The sequence below is a fragment of the Hypanus sabinus genome, chromosome 29 (genome assembly GCF_030144855.1).
Source record: "Hypanus sabinus isolate sHypSab1 chromosome 29, sHypSab1.hap1, whole genome shotgun sequence".
NCBI classification, from domain to species: Eukaryota; Metazoa; Chordata; class Chondrichthyes; order Myliobatiformes; family Dasyatidae; genus Hypanus; species Hypanus sabinus.
In genome coordinates, this window is record NC_082734.1 from 22,180,655 (window position 1) to 22,193,028 (window position 12,374).

Genomic DNA, 12,374 nt, shown 5'->3' on the forward strand with positions numbered 1-12,374 from the left:
TATTGACTCTTTAGTTTATTGAAATATTGCTGGTTTTCAAATAGAGGGATTGATGTGGTTTGATTGTTTAGAGTGCTGCAGTTTAAAATGTCATCTTACCATAAGTGATTGCTATGATAATAAGGCTGAGATGGTCTTGTAAACACAGGGCCAGGTCAGTGGCATTCAGATCTAGCAACCAAGTAAAATACAAGAGGTCCAGGTGCAATCTCCAGAAAACCATGTCACATGCAAAGTGGCAATTCTGAACCAAACGCAAGTCAGCAAAGGATACCTGACAGCTGTGGCGGGGTTGGAATGTTATCACCTCCTACAAACTGAAACCAAGCAAAATAGCTTTCGCTCCCAGATGAGCTCAGTACCTTTTCTGCTCGCTTTGACTCTCAACACGTTGAGGACCTTCATGAACTCCCACAGCACCCGATGACCCTGTGACTTCAGTCTTTGAGGCCAAGTGAGAGCATCTTTCAGGAGGGTGACCCCACTGAAGGCATCTGGCCCGAACGGTTGCTGGCGGAGTACTCTGAAGACCTGTGATCAACTGGTATGTTCACTGACATCTTTAACCTCTCGCTTCGGCAGTCCGAGATACCTACCTGCTTCAATTACATCAGTGCCTAAGAAGAGCCGATCATCCAGTAGCATTTACGTCCTCTGTGATGGTGTTTTGGGAGTTTTATGATGAAACATATCAACTCCTGCCTGAGAGGCGAGTTGAATCCACTGCAATTTGCCTACTGTCACAAAAGGTCAATTTCATTGGCTTTTTACTCAACCTTAGAGCTTGAAACAGTGAAGATGCACACATCAGGATGCTCTTTATCATCTGCAGCTTGGCACTCAACACTATCATCCCCTCAAAACCAGTCAATAGGATTAAAGATCTTGGCCTCAGTACTGCCTTCTGCAACTGGATCCTCGATTACCTCGGTTGGTTCAGATTGGCACCAACATCTCCGCACAGGTGCACCACGGGTGTGTGTGCTCTCTTTACACTTGTGACTGTGAGGCTAAGCACAGCTCCAATGGCATATTCAAGCTTGCTGACACCACTGTCATTGGCCAAATCAAAGGTAGTGACAAATCAGCCTACAGGGGTGAGAATAAAGATCTGGCTGAGTGGTGCCACAACAACAACCCTTCTCTCTCAATGTCACCAGTCCTCATTGGGGGTCAGACTTGGAGAGGGTCAGCAACTTTAAATTCCTGGGTGTTATTATTTTGGAGGATCTGTCCTGGGTCCAGCATGTAAGTGCCATTATGAAGGAAGCATCACAGTGCCTTTTGCTTTCTTAGAAGTTAGTGAAAATTCAGCACATCATCCAAAACTTTGACGGACTTCTGTAAATGAGAGGTGGGGAGTATGGTGACTAGTTGCATCATGTCCTGGTATGGAAACATCAATGCCTCTGAATGGAAAGTGCTGCAAAAAGCAGTGGATACGGCCCAGTCCGTCATGGGTAAAGCCTTTCCCATTATTGGAGCGCTGTTGTAGAAAAATAGCATCCATCATCAAGGGACCCCCAACATCCAGGTCATGCTCTCTTCTCAATGCTGCCACGAGGAAGGAGGCGTACAGGACCTGGTATCCACACCACCAGGTTCTGGAATAGTTATTACCCCTCTACCATCAGGATCTTGAACCAGAGGAGATAACATCACTTGCCCTATTACTGAATAGTTCCTACAACCCATGGATTCACTTTCAAAGATTCTACAACTCATTTTCTCAATACTTATTGCTTATTATTATTTTCTCATTTTGTATGTGTACAGTTTTTTGTACATTAGTTGTCATCCTTATTCCAGGGGTTGTCTTGTTTGTATTGATTGTATTGTTTCTTGTGTGAATGACCACCATAAAATGAATCCCAGGATTATATGTGGTGACATTTTGGCAATATATTTACTTTGAACTTTGACACTTGCGGGCTACAATCAGTGCTGATTTGATTTGACACAAATGACGCATTCCACATGTGACAAAACTACTCTAATCTTTAAAGATTGTGGGTTACATTCTATCTCCTAGTCTTCAGATAAATGATCCAAGTGAAGAGGACACAATCAGCAGAAGATTCAATGTCTCAGTCAAGTTAATTTATTGCTACATATTGAAATCAGAAGCGTTTGCAGTGTACAAAGATTTGTGAATGTAGCTTCCTGTCAGTTAATATATATTTTGTACAAATCAAAAAAAATTCCTTCGATATTTTTGTCATAATGTCACAGTTCATAAGGAGGGAGCTATAAAACAAAATGTTTTTCCTTAGCTGAACTAAAAGGAGAAACCGTCTGTAACAGTCAGTTTGATGGTATAACAATGGCTTTCAAGTTTACCCTCTCTGGCTAGGATAATTAATGCATCTACCTGGAAATCCTGGTCAATTTGTTTCTTTGGGGGAGGCTAGAAAGTGGCTGTAATGAATTTATTAAAAATTCATGAATATATATCTCTAGGATAGGGGCTTCCAACCTGGAGTCCACGGACTCCTGGGTTAAAGGTTAGGGGTCCATGGTTTTTTAAAAAAAGATTGGGAACCCCCCCCCCCCCCCCCGCTCTTAGGATATGAATATGAAATACTGCACTGTTTCGTAAGGAATATATTATCCAAGTTTCAATTTCTACTTGTTCCTCTCTTTCCTGAAGCGACTGACCCTGGTCTTGGGTAGGGGACATGTTGGAGGTTGCTTCCACAGGCAATAATAGTTCTGTTGTAATTCCTAAGTGCTGAGGAAAATCAGGTCACTGTTCTACGGCACAGCATACCTGTGATATTCACTGAATGCTCTCCATTCACTGAATGCATCTCCATCAGGCTAGTCATTAACAGTTGGATGTGATGAGGTGGAACAGGTAGGAAAAGAAATCACAGCCAGATTCCCAAATCCACTGGACCACAGATTTTATTGATAAATGACAAGGCACTTGGTGGATGACTATTCCCCTCTGCCAATAGCTCCTCTTGCTGCTACACTAGCGTCGTCTAGTTTGTAGCAATGAAATGGGACTCTCCTTTATTGACTGTTTCAGAGTGGTCTTGCAATAAAAATACAAATAGAACGTTGTGATTTTAACAAAAAAACTTGTCATTTAAGAGATAGAACTCTTGTATGACGTTAGATGTTAAGGTCTCGGTTTGCAGTAGTTCTGCATATAGTCTCTACCCCTTGAGCTAAAATAAGTTTATTTACAGAGATTACAGTTTCATGTAGAAAAAAGTAGCTTTGAATGCTGAGCATAGACGCAGGAGATTCTGCAGATGCTGGAACTCCAGCGCAACACACAAAATGCTGGAGGAGCTCAGAAAGTCAGGCAGCATCTATCGAGAGGAATAAAGAGTTGATGTTTCAGACTGAGTTCCTGAACCTGATGAAGGGTTTCGGTCCAAAACGTTGACAGTCATTCCTCTCCACGGATGCCACCTGATCTAATGAGCACCTGAAAGAAGACAGTACTGGAAATGCACCAGAGATGAAGAGGGCTAATATTTCTCATTGGTAGCAACTAGATTTCTCATCAAGGCTTGACTAAAGGTGCAATTCTAACATGTTTCTATTCTGCTGTTAGTCGATGGTCAATAATAAAAGTACAGACAGACTTTCATATGGTTCTTCATGCTTTGAGGGAGAGAATTACCTGGGCATATTATGAAGGTTGAAGGATATTTTCACTTTAAGGCGTCTAGACATATCAGAGTTGCAGTAAAGGTTATATTAATAGACTGAGTATTATTAGAGTGGTTAAGGCAGATTTTAGTGGGTGTGTTGCAGGGAACAATGTGAAAAGGATGTGGGGCATCAGCTGGCTGAACTGCCCAGAGACTGGAGTTACAAACAGGCCAGACAAAGGGCAGTAGATTTCCTTCCCTACAAGTGTGGGTGAAACATCTTTTAGCAGATGTCCGGTGTTCGTAGTTTACTGAGATTTGCTTTTTTTAAATTTGAGGTTTATTTAACACCCCAGCTGCTATGGTGCTGTATTTGAACACGTGTTTCTGGATTAAGTCCTGAATGTTTGGCTGCAAAGCCCTCTGGCACATACTGGCCATCCTGAGTTTTAAATGCCCACTTAAGGGCACGAACAAGCTCCTATAATGTTGTTAACTTCAGAAGTTTGATGTACACACTTTATAGTATGTTAATTCCCACAAACCGCAGAACTAGTCTCTTCTCTCTCTCCACTTTTAGTAATTCTTAAGTGCTTTTCATGCCTTTCATTACAATGGTGCCAGCAGTAAGGTTGCTATATTTAGTGATTTTTGTGCATTTTGAAACTTGTAAACAAAATCAACTGAAGGATTTCTGTGAAAATGGAACCAGTTTGTAAGTACTGCAGGTGGGATTTATGGTTTTGGGGTGAGTAAACTATTGTTATTGTTTTGTATATTAAGGAGTCTAACTTGTACTACTTATGCACTTGACCTTTCCATTTTGGTATGAGTTTCTCGAGCATTCACTTAAGTGTTCATGATGCACAAGGTGTGGGCTTTGTTTGAAAATTCTGTACATAAAGTAGCATCTAAAATACTTTGAAGGTAACTGGCCTCATCAAGAGTTGAAGATTTTCCAGCATGAGGGATCTTGTACCTGAAAAGAACTTTGACACCAGTCACTGTTTGACAGTGATTTTGACAGGAAGCTGGTGGGTTAGTATTGTCTCCCTAACAACACACTGGAATTTGACACCAGTGCAGCTTTGTTTGTGTGTAACCATTAAATGTTTGAATGCGGCTCTAACTTTCTCACATTGCCAAGCTTAGAAAATCTTAAACAGATGGATGTCCTGTAAATTTATCAATGAACCAACTGCCAGTAAAAATCGATTGAATACCCCACAGTCTCTAATCTATTTTGGCTGCATCAATATTAATCTTGACTCCCTTGTATAATTTGACTTGTTAAGTCCACCCAGGTAATAGTGTCATTAGTATCCACAGGCTAAATTATTAAAAACAACAAAAATAACCTAAAATTCTTGAAAGCGGTGATGTCGAGACACGCTTTGGGATGGTTCCTGGTGTTGCAGAGACCTTTGGCTTAGATGTCCTCTTTGGGTGAATGTTTTCTACTGTATAACTTCTACATAGTTTGCAGGGTACAGTCCGATGCGGCCTCCATCGAGGTAACCTTTGCACCATCCTTGTTCATCCTCGTCCTCTACTTTAGTCAGCTCCTGACCTGGAAAACACACACAGAAACACAAGTGTCCGATAAACAATGTTAAAGAACATCAATAGAGTCATGTTCCAACCTGATGGCGTGAACATTGATTTCTCATCCATCCTCTTCCATTCCGCTTTCTGGCTCCCCTCTTATCCCTTCTCTTCTCCTCACTTACCCATCACCTCCCTCTGCTGACCCTCCTCCTTTCCCTTCTCTTATGGTCCACTGTCCTGACCTGAGAGATTCCTCCTTTCTCAGCCCTTTACCTCTTCCACTTATCACCTAGCTTCTTACTTCATACCCCCTCCCCCCCACACCCTCCTTCACCCTCAACTGTCATGTGTATTAGTTCCCCTCCCCACCCCCAAATTTTTATTCTGGCCTCTCCCATCCCTTCCAGTCCTGATGAAGGGTCTCGGCCCAATTGGCTTTATTTCCCCTCCATAGATGCTGCCAGACCTGCTGAGTTCCTCCATTTTGTGTGTGTTGCTCTAACATATCAATACAGAGCAAGTGCAAGCAACTTGGTTCCCAAGTCCTGGCACATTATTCTGCAAATCACTGATCACACAAACGTTTCCTGTTCTGCCTTAACTGCTTGTTTACAATGGCCTCAAGCAGAGAAAAGCATTATTTTTCCATCCCTTATAACTCGACTGTTCCAGGTCTAAAACTCAAAATAACCAAGATGTTAGAGGAATGCAACTCCAGCCTACCTGATTTTTCCTGTAGCTAGAATTCTTGTTTCTGGCAACACTGTCAAATCTCCCCAACTGCATGTCCTCCTCATACACAGCATTTCTAGAATAACTTCATTTTTCTGACCGTTGTCCAAAATAAATCACCTAGCTTGCTTCCAGACACTAGGTGTCAGCCTCTACCCAAGTCACGCAAGCAATGATTTGGGCCAAGACCTCACAAACTTAACAATTGCCAACTTATCTTTTTCTTAAATGTGCTGATGCTTATTTGCTCAACTTCCCATTCTGCTTCACAATCCCCTGACCAAACACCAGCTGGATGGCAGACAAGATGATCTATGGGGGAACTAACCAATTGCTAAGCACAAGAGAATTTGCTGGACGTCTGGATGTAGACGCACGAAATACTGCAGGAACTCAGCAGGTCAGGCAGCTTCAGTGGAGGGAAAATAAACAGCCATTCATCAGGACTGGAAAAGATGGGAAATTACAGTGGGAGAGGAGGACGAGTTGGCAGGTAACGGGGAGAGGAAGCAAGAAGCTGTAAGATAATAGGTGGATTAGGTAAAGGACTGAAAGAGGAGGAGGAATCTGATAGTGGACCATGGGAGAAAGGGAAGGAAGAGGGAGCTAATAGGCAGATGAAAAGACGAAGTGTAGAAGGGGAGTCAAAATGGGGATTGGGAAAAATGGGGAAAGGGAGAAAAGTGCTGGAAGTTAGAGAAATTGATGTTCATGCCGTCAAGTTGGAGGCTACCCAGATGGAAAATGTGGTGATTCTGTCCAACTTGAAACCAGCCTCATCATGACAGTAGAGGAGGCTATGAACCGATATGACATTTAATAGGCACATAAACGAAGGCTGGAGTTACGATGTTTGTATCACTTACCTCATGTGATAACCATCTGACTGTCTGGATCCCATCAATCTAAGCATTATATACTTGGCTGAGCTGAATGCAGTCTTCACCAATCCAGTATAATGCTAGTAAGGTCAACTCACTTTGATCCAGAGTGCTCTGTGATCTGCAGGCCCTCAGACCAAGTGCTACTGAAAATAGAGAGAAAACTCCCTCTTTTCTGCTTTAATCCTAATTAAAATGCAGAATTGTCCCAGCCTCCTAGTTAACAAAACAACTAGCATTAACTTTGAACTTAACCCAGCATTTTAAAGAGGAAAAAAAGTTTGTTAGAAAGATTGTCTTCAACAGTCAAGTCATTCTTCACTGTGGAAGAAACTAACAGATTGCCAGAAATGCGAGAGTGTCGGGGCAGAAGTGAGTTTGGTTGCTATTACTCAGGAGAAGGTGCATGGCAAATTGAAAGGTGTAAAGGTACGTAAGTCACCTGGACCAGATGGACTACACCCCAGGGTTCTGAAAGAGGTAGCTAAAGACATCGTGGAGACATCAGTAATGATCTTTCAGGAATTTATAGATTTTGGAATGGTACTGGAGGTCTGGAAAATTGCAAATGTCATTTCACTCTTTACGAAGGGAGGAAGACAGGAAGGAAATTATAGACCAGTTAGCCTGACTTCAGTGGTTGGGAAGATGTTGGAGTTAATTATTAAGGATGACGTTCCAGGTACTTTGAGGCACGTGATAAAGTAGAGCAAAGTCACCATGGTTTCCTAAAGGGGAAATCTTGCCTGACAAATCTGTTGGAGTTTTTCCAAGTAGTTAACCGCCAGTAAAGACAAAAGAAAATCAATGTATGTTATTTACTTGGATTTATATAGGGGCCACACATGAAGCTACTTAACAAGATAAAAGCCCATGGTATTACAGGAAAGATACTAACGTGGATAGAAGATTGGCTGATTGGCAGGAGGCAAAGAGTAGGAATGAAGGTGGCCTATTCTGGTTGGCAGCTGTGACAAATGGTGGTCCACGGAGGTCAGTATTGGGATCGCTTCTTTTTGCATTATATGTCAGTGATTTGGATGATAGCTTTGTGGCCAAGTTTACAAATACAAAGGTAGGTGGAAGGGCAGGTGGTGTTGAGGAAGCAAGGAGTCTGCAGAAGAAGGACTTGGATTGGGAGAATGGACAAAGAAATGGCAGATAGAATATAGTGGAGGGAATAAAGGCATAGTCTATTTTCTAAATGGGGAGAAAATTGAAAAATCAAAGGTACAAGGAATTGGGAGTCCTTGTGCAGAATTCCCTAAAGGCTAACTCACAGGTTGAGTCAGTGGTGACAAAGCATTCATTTTGGCAGGATTAGAATTTAAGAGCAACGATATAAAGCTGTGGCTTTATGAATCATTGGTCAGACCACATTTGGGAGTATTGTGAGAGTTTTGGGTCCTTATCTAAGAAAGGATATGCTGACATTGGAGAGGGTCTAGAGGTGGTTCACAAGGATTATTCTGGGAGTTAGTGGGTTAATGTATGAGGAGTGTTTGATGTCTCTGGGCCTGTGCTCACTGGAGTTTAGAAGAATGAGGCTGGGGGGGGGGGGGCCTTATTGAAATGTATAGAATATTGAAAGGCCTAGATAGAGAAGATGTTTCCTACAGTGGGGGAGTCTAGGACCAGAGGGCACAGCCTCAGAATAGAGGAATAACCATTTCGAACAGATGAGAAGGAATTTTTTTTAACCAGAGGGTAGTGAATCTGTGGAATTCATTGCCACCGATGGCTGTAGAGGGCAAGATATTGAGCATATTTAAAGCAGAGGTTGATAAGTTCTTAGGGTGTCAACGCTTATGGGGAGAGGGCTGGAAAATGGGGTTGAGGGGGAAAATAATTCAGCCATGATGGAATGGTGGAGCAGACTCAATGGGCCAAATGGCCAAATTCTGTTCCTATGTCTTATCTAAACTCAGATGTGACAAAGTAAGTCCAACAGGATCTTGATGAAGGTTTCAAGAATGTGAATGAAGAAGATGTGAAGCTGAAGTTTCTCAGTGGTGAGATGAGGAGCTTGAAGACAGCAAGTAATGGAGTACTGATTGTGCTTGGGCCAGGGGAGATGATTTAGAACAAGACCCCAGAGGGTCAGACAGCAGGGAGTAATGGAGTACTGATTGTGCTTGGGCCAGGGGAGATGATTTAGTATCGGACTCTGAAGGGGCCATCACAAAGGAATGCTGTATGACTGGCGTATTTAGAGCGGCCAGCACAGACTGGTGAGGGCTTTAGCAAACAGAACAATGCAGAACTGGAGACGGCTTTGCTAAATAACTCAAGAAGAAGTGGATATAAAGAAACTAAATGGAAAAGGAGGATTGAGCAGGAAAGAAAATGGTAAGGAAATGAAGGCGTGAGAAGAACAGCCAGTCAGGGAAACTTTCTGATGACAGTAGGTGGAGAACTTTTAAAAATAATACAGAAAAAGGTGCATAAAAATGATTAAGATGAACATGATCTAAGGTTAGAATTATCTGGGAATTGTGAGCAGGCTGGAATCCTTCACTAAGAAAGAAATCAAAGCTTGGCTGAGTGAAGCTCTTTGAAGTGAGGTTTAATAGGATAAATATTAGATGTTTGTACTGGTAGATAAGAACAGAACAGGGGTGATAACTACAAGAATAATAGAAGAAATGGACATACAATATCAGAATGGGATAAAATAGTAGGCAATCCAGGATAAACCCCTTATCCTAGACTGGTTAGATGGGATAATACAAGGAACAAAGGAGTGAATGAATACAATGAGCTGCCAGTGATAGATGTGAGTTCAATTGTTAACATTTAAGAGAAGTGTTAAATGAGAGATAAATGTTAAATGTCTTAAATGGATGAGGGAGGTCTAGAGGGCTATGGAACAGTAGTTGGGACAAGACAAAACACCAGACTAGATGGGCCAAAGGGTCTGTCTCTGTACTGTTGTTTTCTTTGCCATTGTTGAGTTTAGAAGAATGCAAGGAGTCTTTTAAAGAACGTAAACAGCAACATTGATTTGTAGGGACAGGCTGCCTATTGCTGTGCAAAGTTCATGGAGAGACATAGATTGAGAACATGCCTTCCAACCACAAGGTTCAGAGGGTACAGGAAGGAGAGGAATTGAACCTCGAGTCCCTTCTCTTCTGCTGCTTCCAGCCCTGCGTTTTGGGGGAACATTAAGAGGCATAAGTTGATGACATAGAGCTTACCCGCCTTAAAACTGAGCTCATCTGCTTCCTGGCTGGAGTAATCATACAGTGCTCGGATTCTGACGCCAGGGATGTTTGTGCCATCCTCGCCAAGGGAATAACCTTTATTTAAACTGTGAAACCAAAGCAAAAGAGGAGTGGCTTTTAAAACGAACTCTGGCTGTGAACCGGCGTCTGCAATGGTCACCATCGGGTTTGGGGAGAGCCTCCTGTTCACAGCAACCTCTTTTTGGATCCAAGGCTTCGAACCTGGGCATCAATCGACATGTTCGAGGACCAGCAATTGAATTAACAATTCTTTGTTGCATTTTGATTCCTCCACTTGAGATGCCTTAGATAGTGAGTAGTGAGAGGAAACCAACTCTACTACAGATTCTGGAAACCTAAAGCAACAGAAAGTGTTGGGAATACAGAACAACTCGGGTGTCCCTGGAGGGAGAAGCCATTCATGGTTCAAGTTGGTGACCTTTCATCTGATCCATCAATTATTAACTGTTCAAAAACCCAACTTCAAAAACACTGCAACTAATGTTCTCAATATTACTTATCTTTCATAATTGCAATTTGTCCTTGGTTGTTAGTGTAGTTTTTCATCAAGTCTATTGTTTCTTTGTATCTGTGAATCATCAGTGCCTGTAATGCCACTGGCAGCAATGAAGGATACCGTCAGACTCAGATGTAGAAGGATTCTCCATTGCTGTTTCCATAACAATTTTTTTGACCAGTCGGTGTCGTTAGCCCTGAGCTAAACCATCGAACGTGGGGGGACCTTACTCAGAGCCAAAGCATAAAGCCCTGACTCTAGCCAACATGGCTCTCCAGGTCATTGAGGCAAGCAAGCCTCCAAACCATGACAAGGTTGTTGTTTCCTTGAAGGATCTACTGTGAATGCCTGCAAGAAAATGAATCGCAGAGTTGTACGTGGTGAATAAATTGACTTTGAATTTGTCTCATTCCCCAGTTACCGACTGACTTGCTGTATAGTCCTGACGTCTTTTAGTTTGACTTCAAAGAGTCTCGATATTCCATAAGGCATAGGAGCAGAATTAGGCTATTCAGCCCATCGAGTCTGCTCTGCCATTTTATCATGGCTTATCATCTCCTTCAACCCCGTTCTCCTACTTTCTCCCTGTAACTCTAATATCCTGAATAATCAAGACCTAATTAACCTCAACTTTAAATTATACTCAATGATTTGGCTTCCATGGCCAAACTTCCTCCTCATCTCTGTTCTAAAGGGACATTCTATTCTGAGGCTCCCCCCACAATAGGAAATCTAGGTCTTTCAATGTTTGATAGTTTTCAATAAGACACAACACATGGGAGCATTTAATATCTCTTTCATTCCCAGAATCATTCTCATTGACTTCCTCTGGACCCTTTCCAATACCAGCAAATCTTTTCTTGGATAAGCAGCCTAAAACTGCTCAGTACTCCCATGTGTTGTCTGACCAATGTGCTATAAAGCCTCAGCATCACATTGTTGCTCTTCCCCATTAATTCATTATTATTTATAATGTTTGACCATGAAGAGCATCAAAGTTGAATCTGGTTACCTTCTCCATTACTGAACAGAAATTGGGACTCAGGGTGATTGCATGTCCCTGAGCATGCCTCATCATGTCCCTGTCCTGAGCTCTCTGGTATCCGGAAGGACAAGGGCACTTTGAGCAGGTGGTTCGCCCAGGGCAACCTTAGTGAAGCAATTACTGCCTTTCACAAATCCATGCATAAGTCATGAACTCCATCACTGAACATAGAACAGAACAGGCCCTTCAGCCCGCAATGTTGTGCCAACCTTTTAACCCACTCTAAGATCAATCTAACTCTGGTCTCCTACATAACCCTTGCAGGGCATTCCACACACTCACCACTCTCGGTGCAAACAAAACTTATCTTTTATAACACCTGCCTTCCCTCCCCCATACATTTCTCCAATTATGCACCCCTGCTATTGGCCATTTCTGCCTTGGATGTCCATTTGATCTATGCTTCTTATCATGGGCCATAGGAAGTTGAACCGTAAGATTTTTTTTGGGGGGTGGGAGGGTCTTCTCTGGTGAAAAAGTCAAGATGGAATGGATCTCACTCTCAGTTCCCTCTTCCTTTCTTACTCTGGTTGTTGTGCAAATGGATTGTTGCACTTTAATAACGTCCCAGTTCACGGGGAATGCTTATGCCTTCGGAAGGGATACAGCCTTGATGCCTGGCCTGAGCTGTGTCCACAAAGAAGTAAGGAAAGCAGCTTGCATTTAGAAGACAGAACAGTACAGGCCCTTTGGCCTACGATATTGTGCTAACATTTTAACCTACTCCAAGATCAATCTAATCCTTCTTTCCCACATAGCCCTCCATTTCTCTATCATCTTTCTGTATCTCAAGTCTCCTTAATATATCTGCCTCTA

At 42.4% G+C, this 12,374-nt stretch overlaps 1 protein-coding gene across 2 annotated transcripts in view; it reads right to left on the reverse strand.

The window, feature by feature from the left end:
• Positions 1-2,085: 2,085 nt before the first annotated feature.
• The window catches only part of si:ch211-51c14.1 (protein kinase C and casein kinase substrate in neurons protein 3), a 73,113-nt gene continuing 62,824 nt past the window's right edge, over positions 2,086-12,374 (reverse strand). Inside the window, exons 9-10 of one of the 2 annotated variants that reach the window (XM_059953945.1) lie at positions 9,970-10,082; positions 2,086-5,181 (exon numbers count right to left, since the gene is read on the reverse strand). In XM_059953945.1, coding sequence (XP_059809928.1) covers positions 5,069-5,181; positions 9,970-10,082 — 226 coding nt within the window. In that variant the 3' untranslated portion in view covers positions 2,086-5,068. The remainder of the gene's footprint in view (positions 5,182-9,969; positions 10,083-12,374) is intronic. The other variant, XM_059953946.1, reaches the window with a different exon arrangement.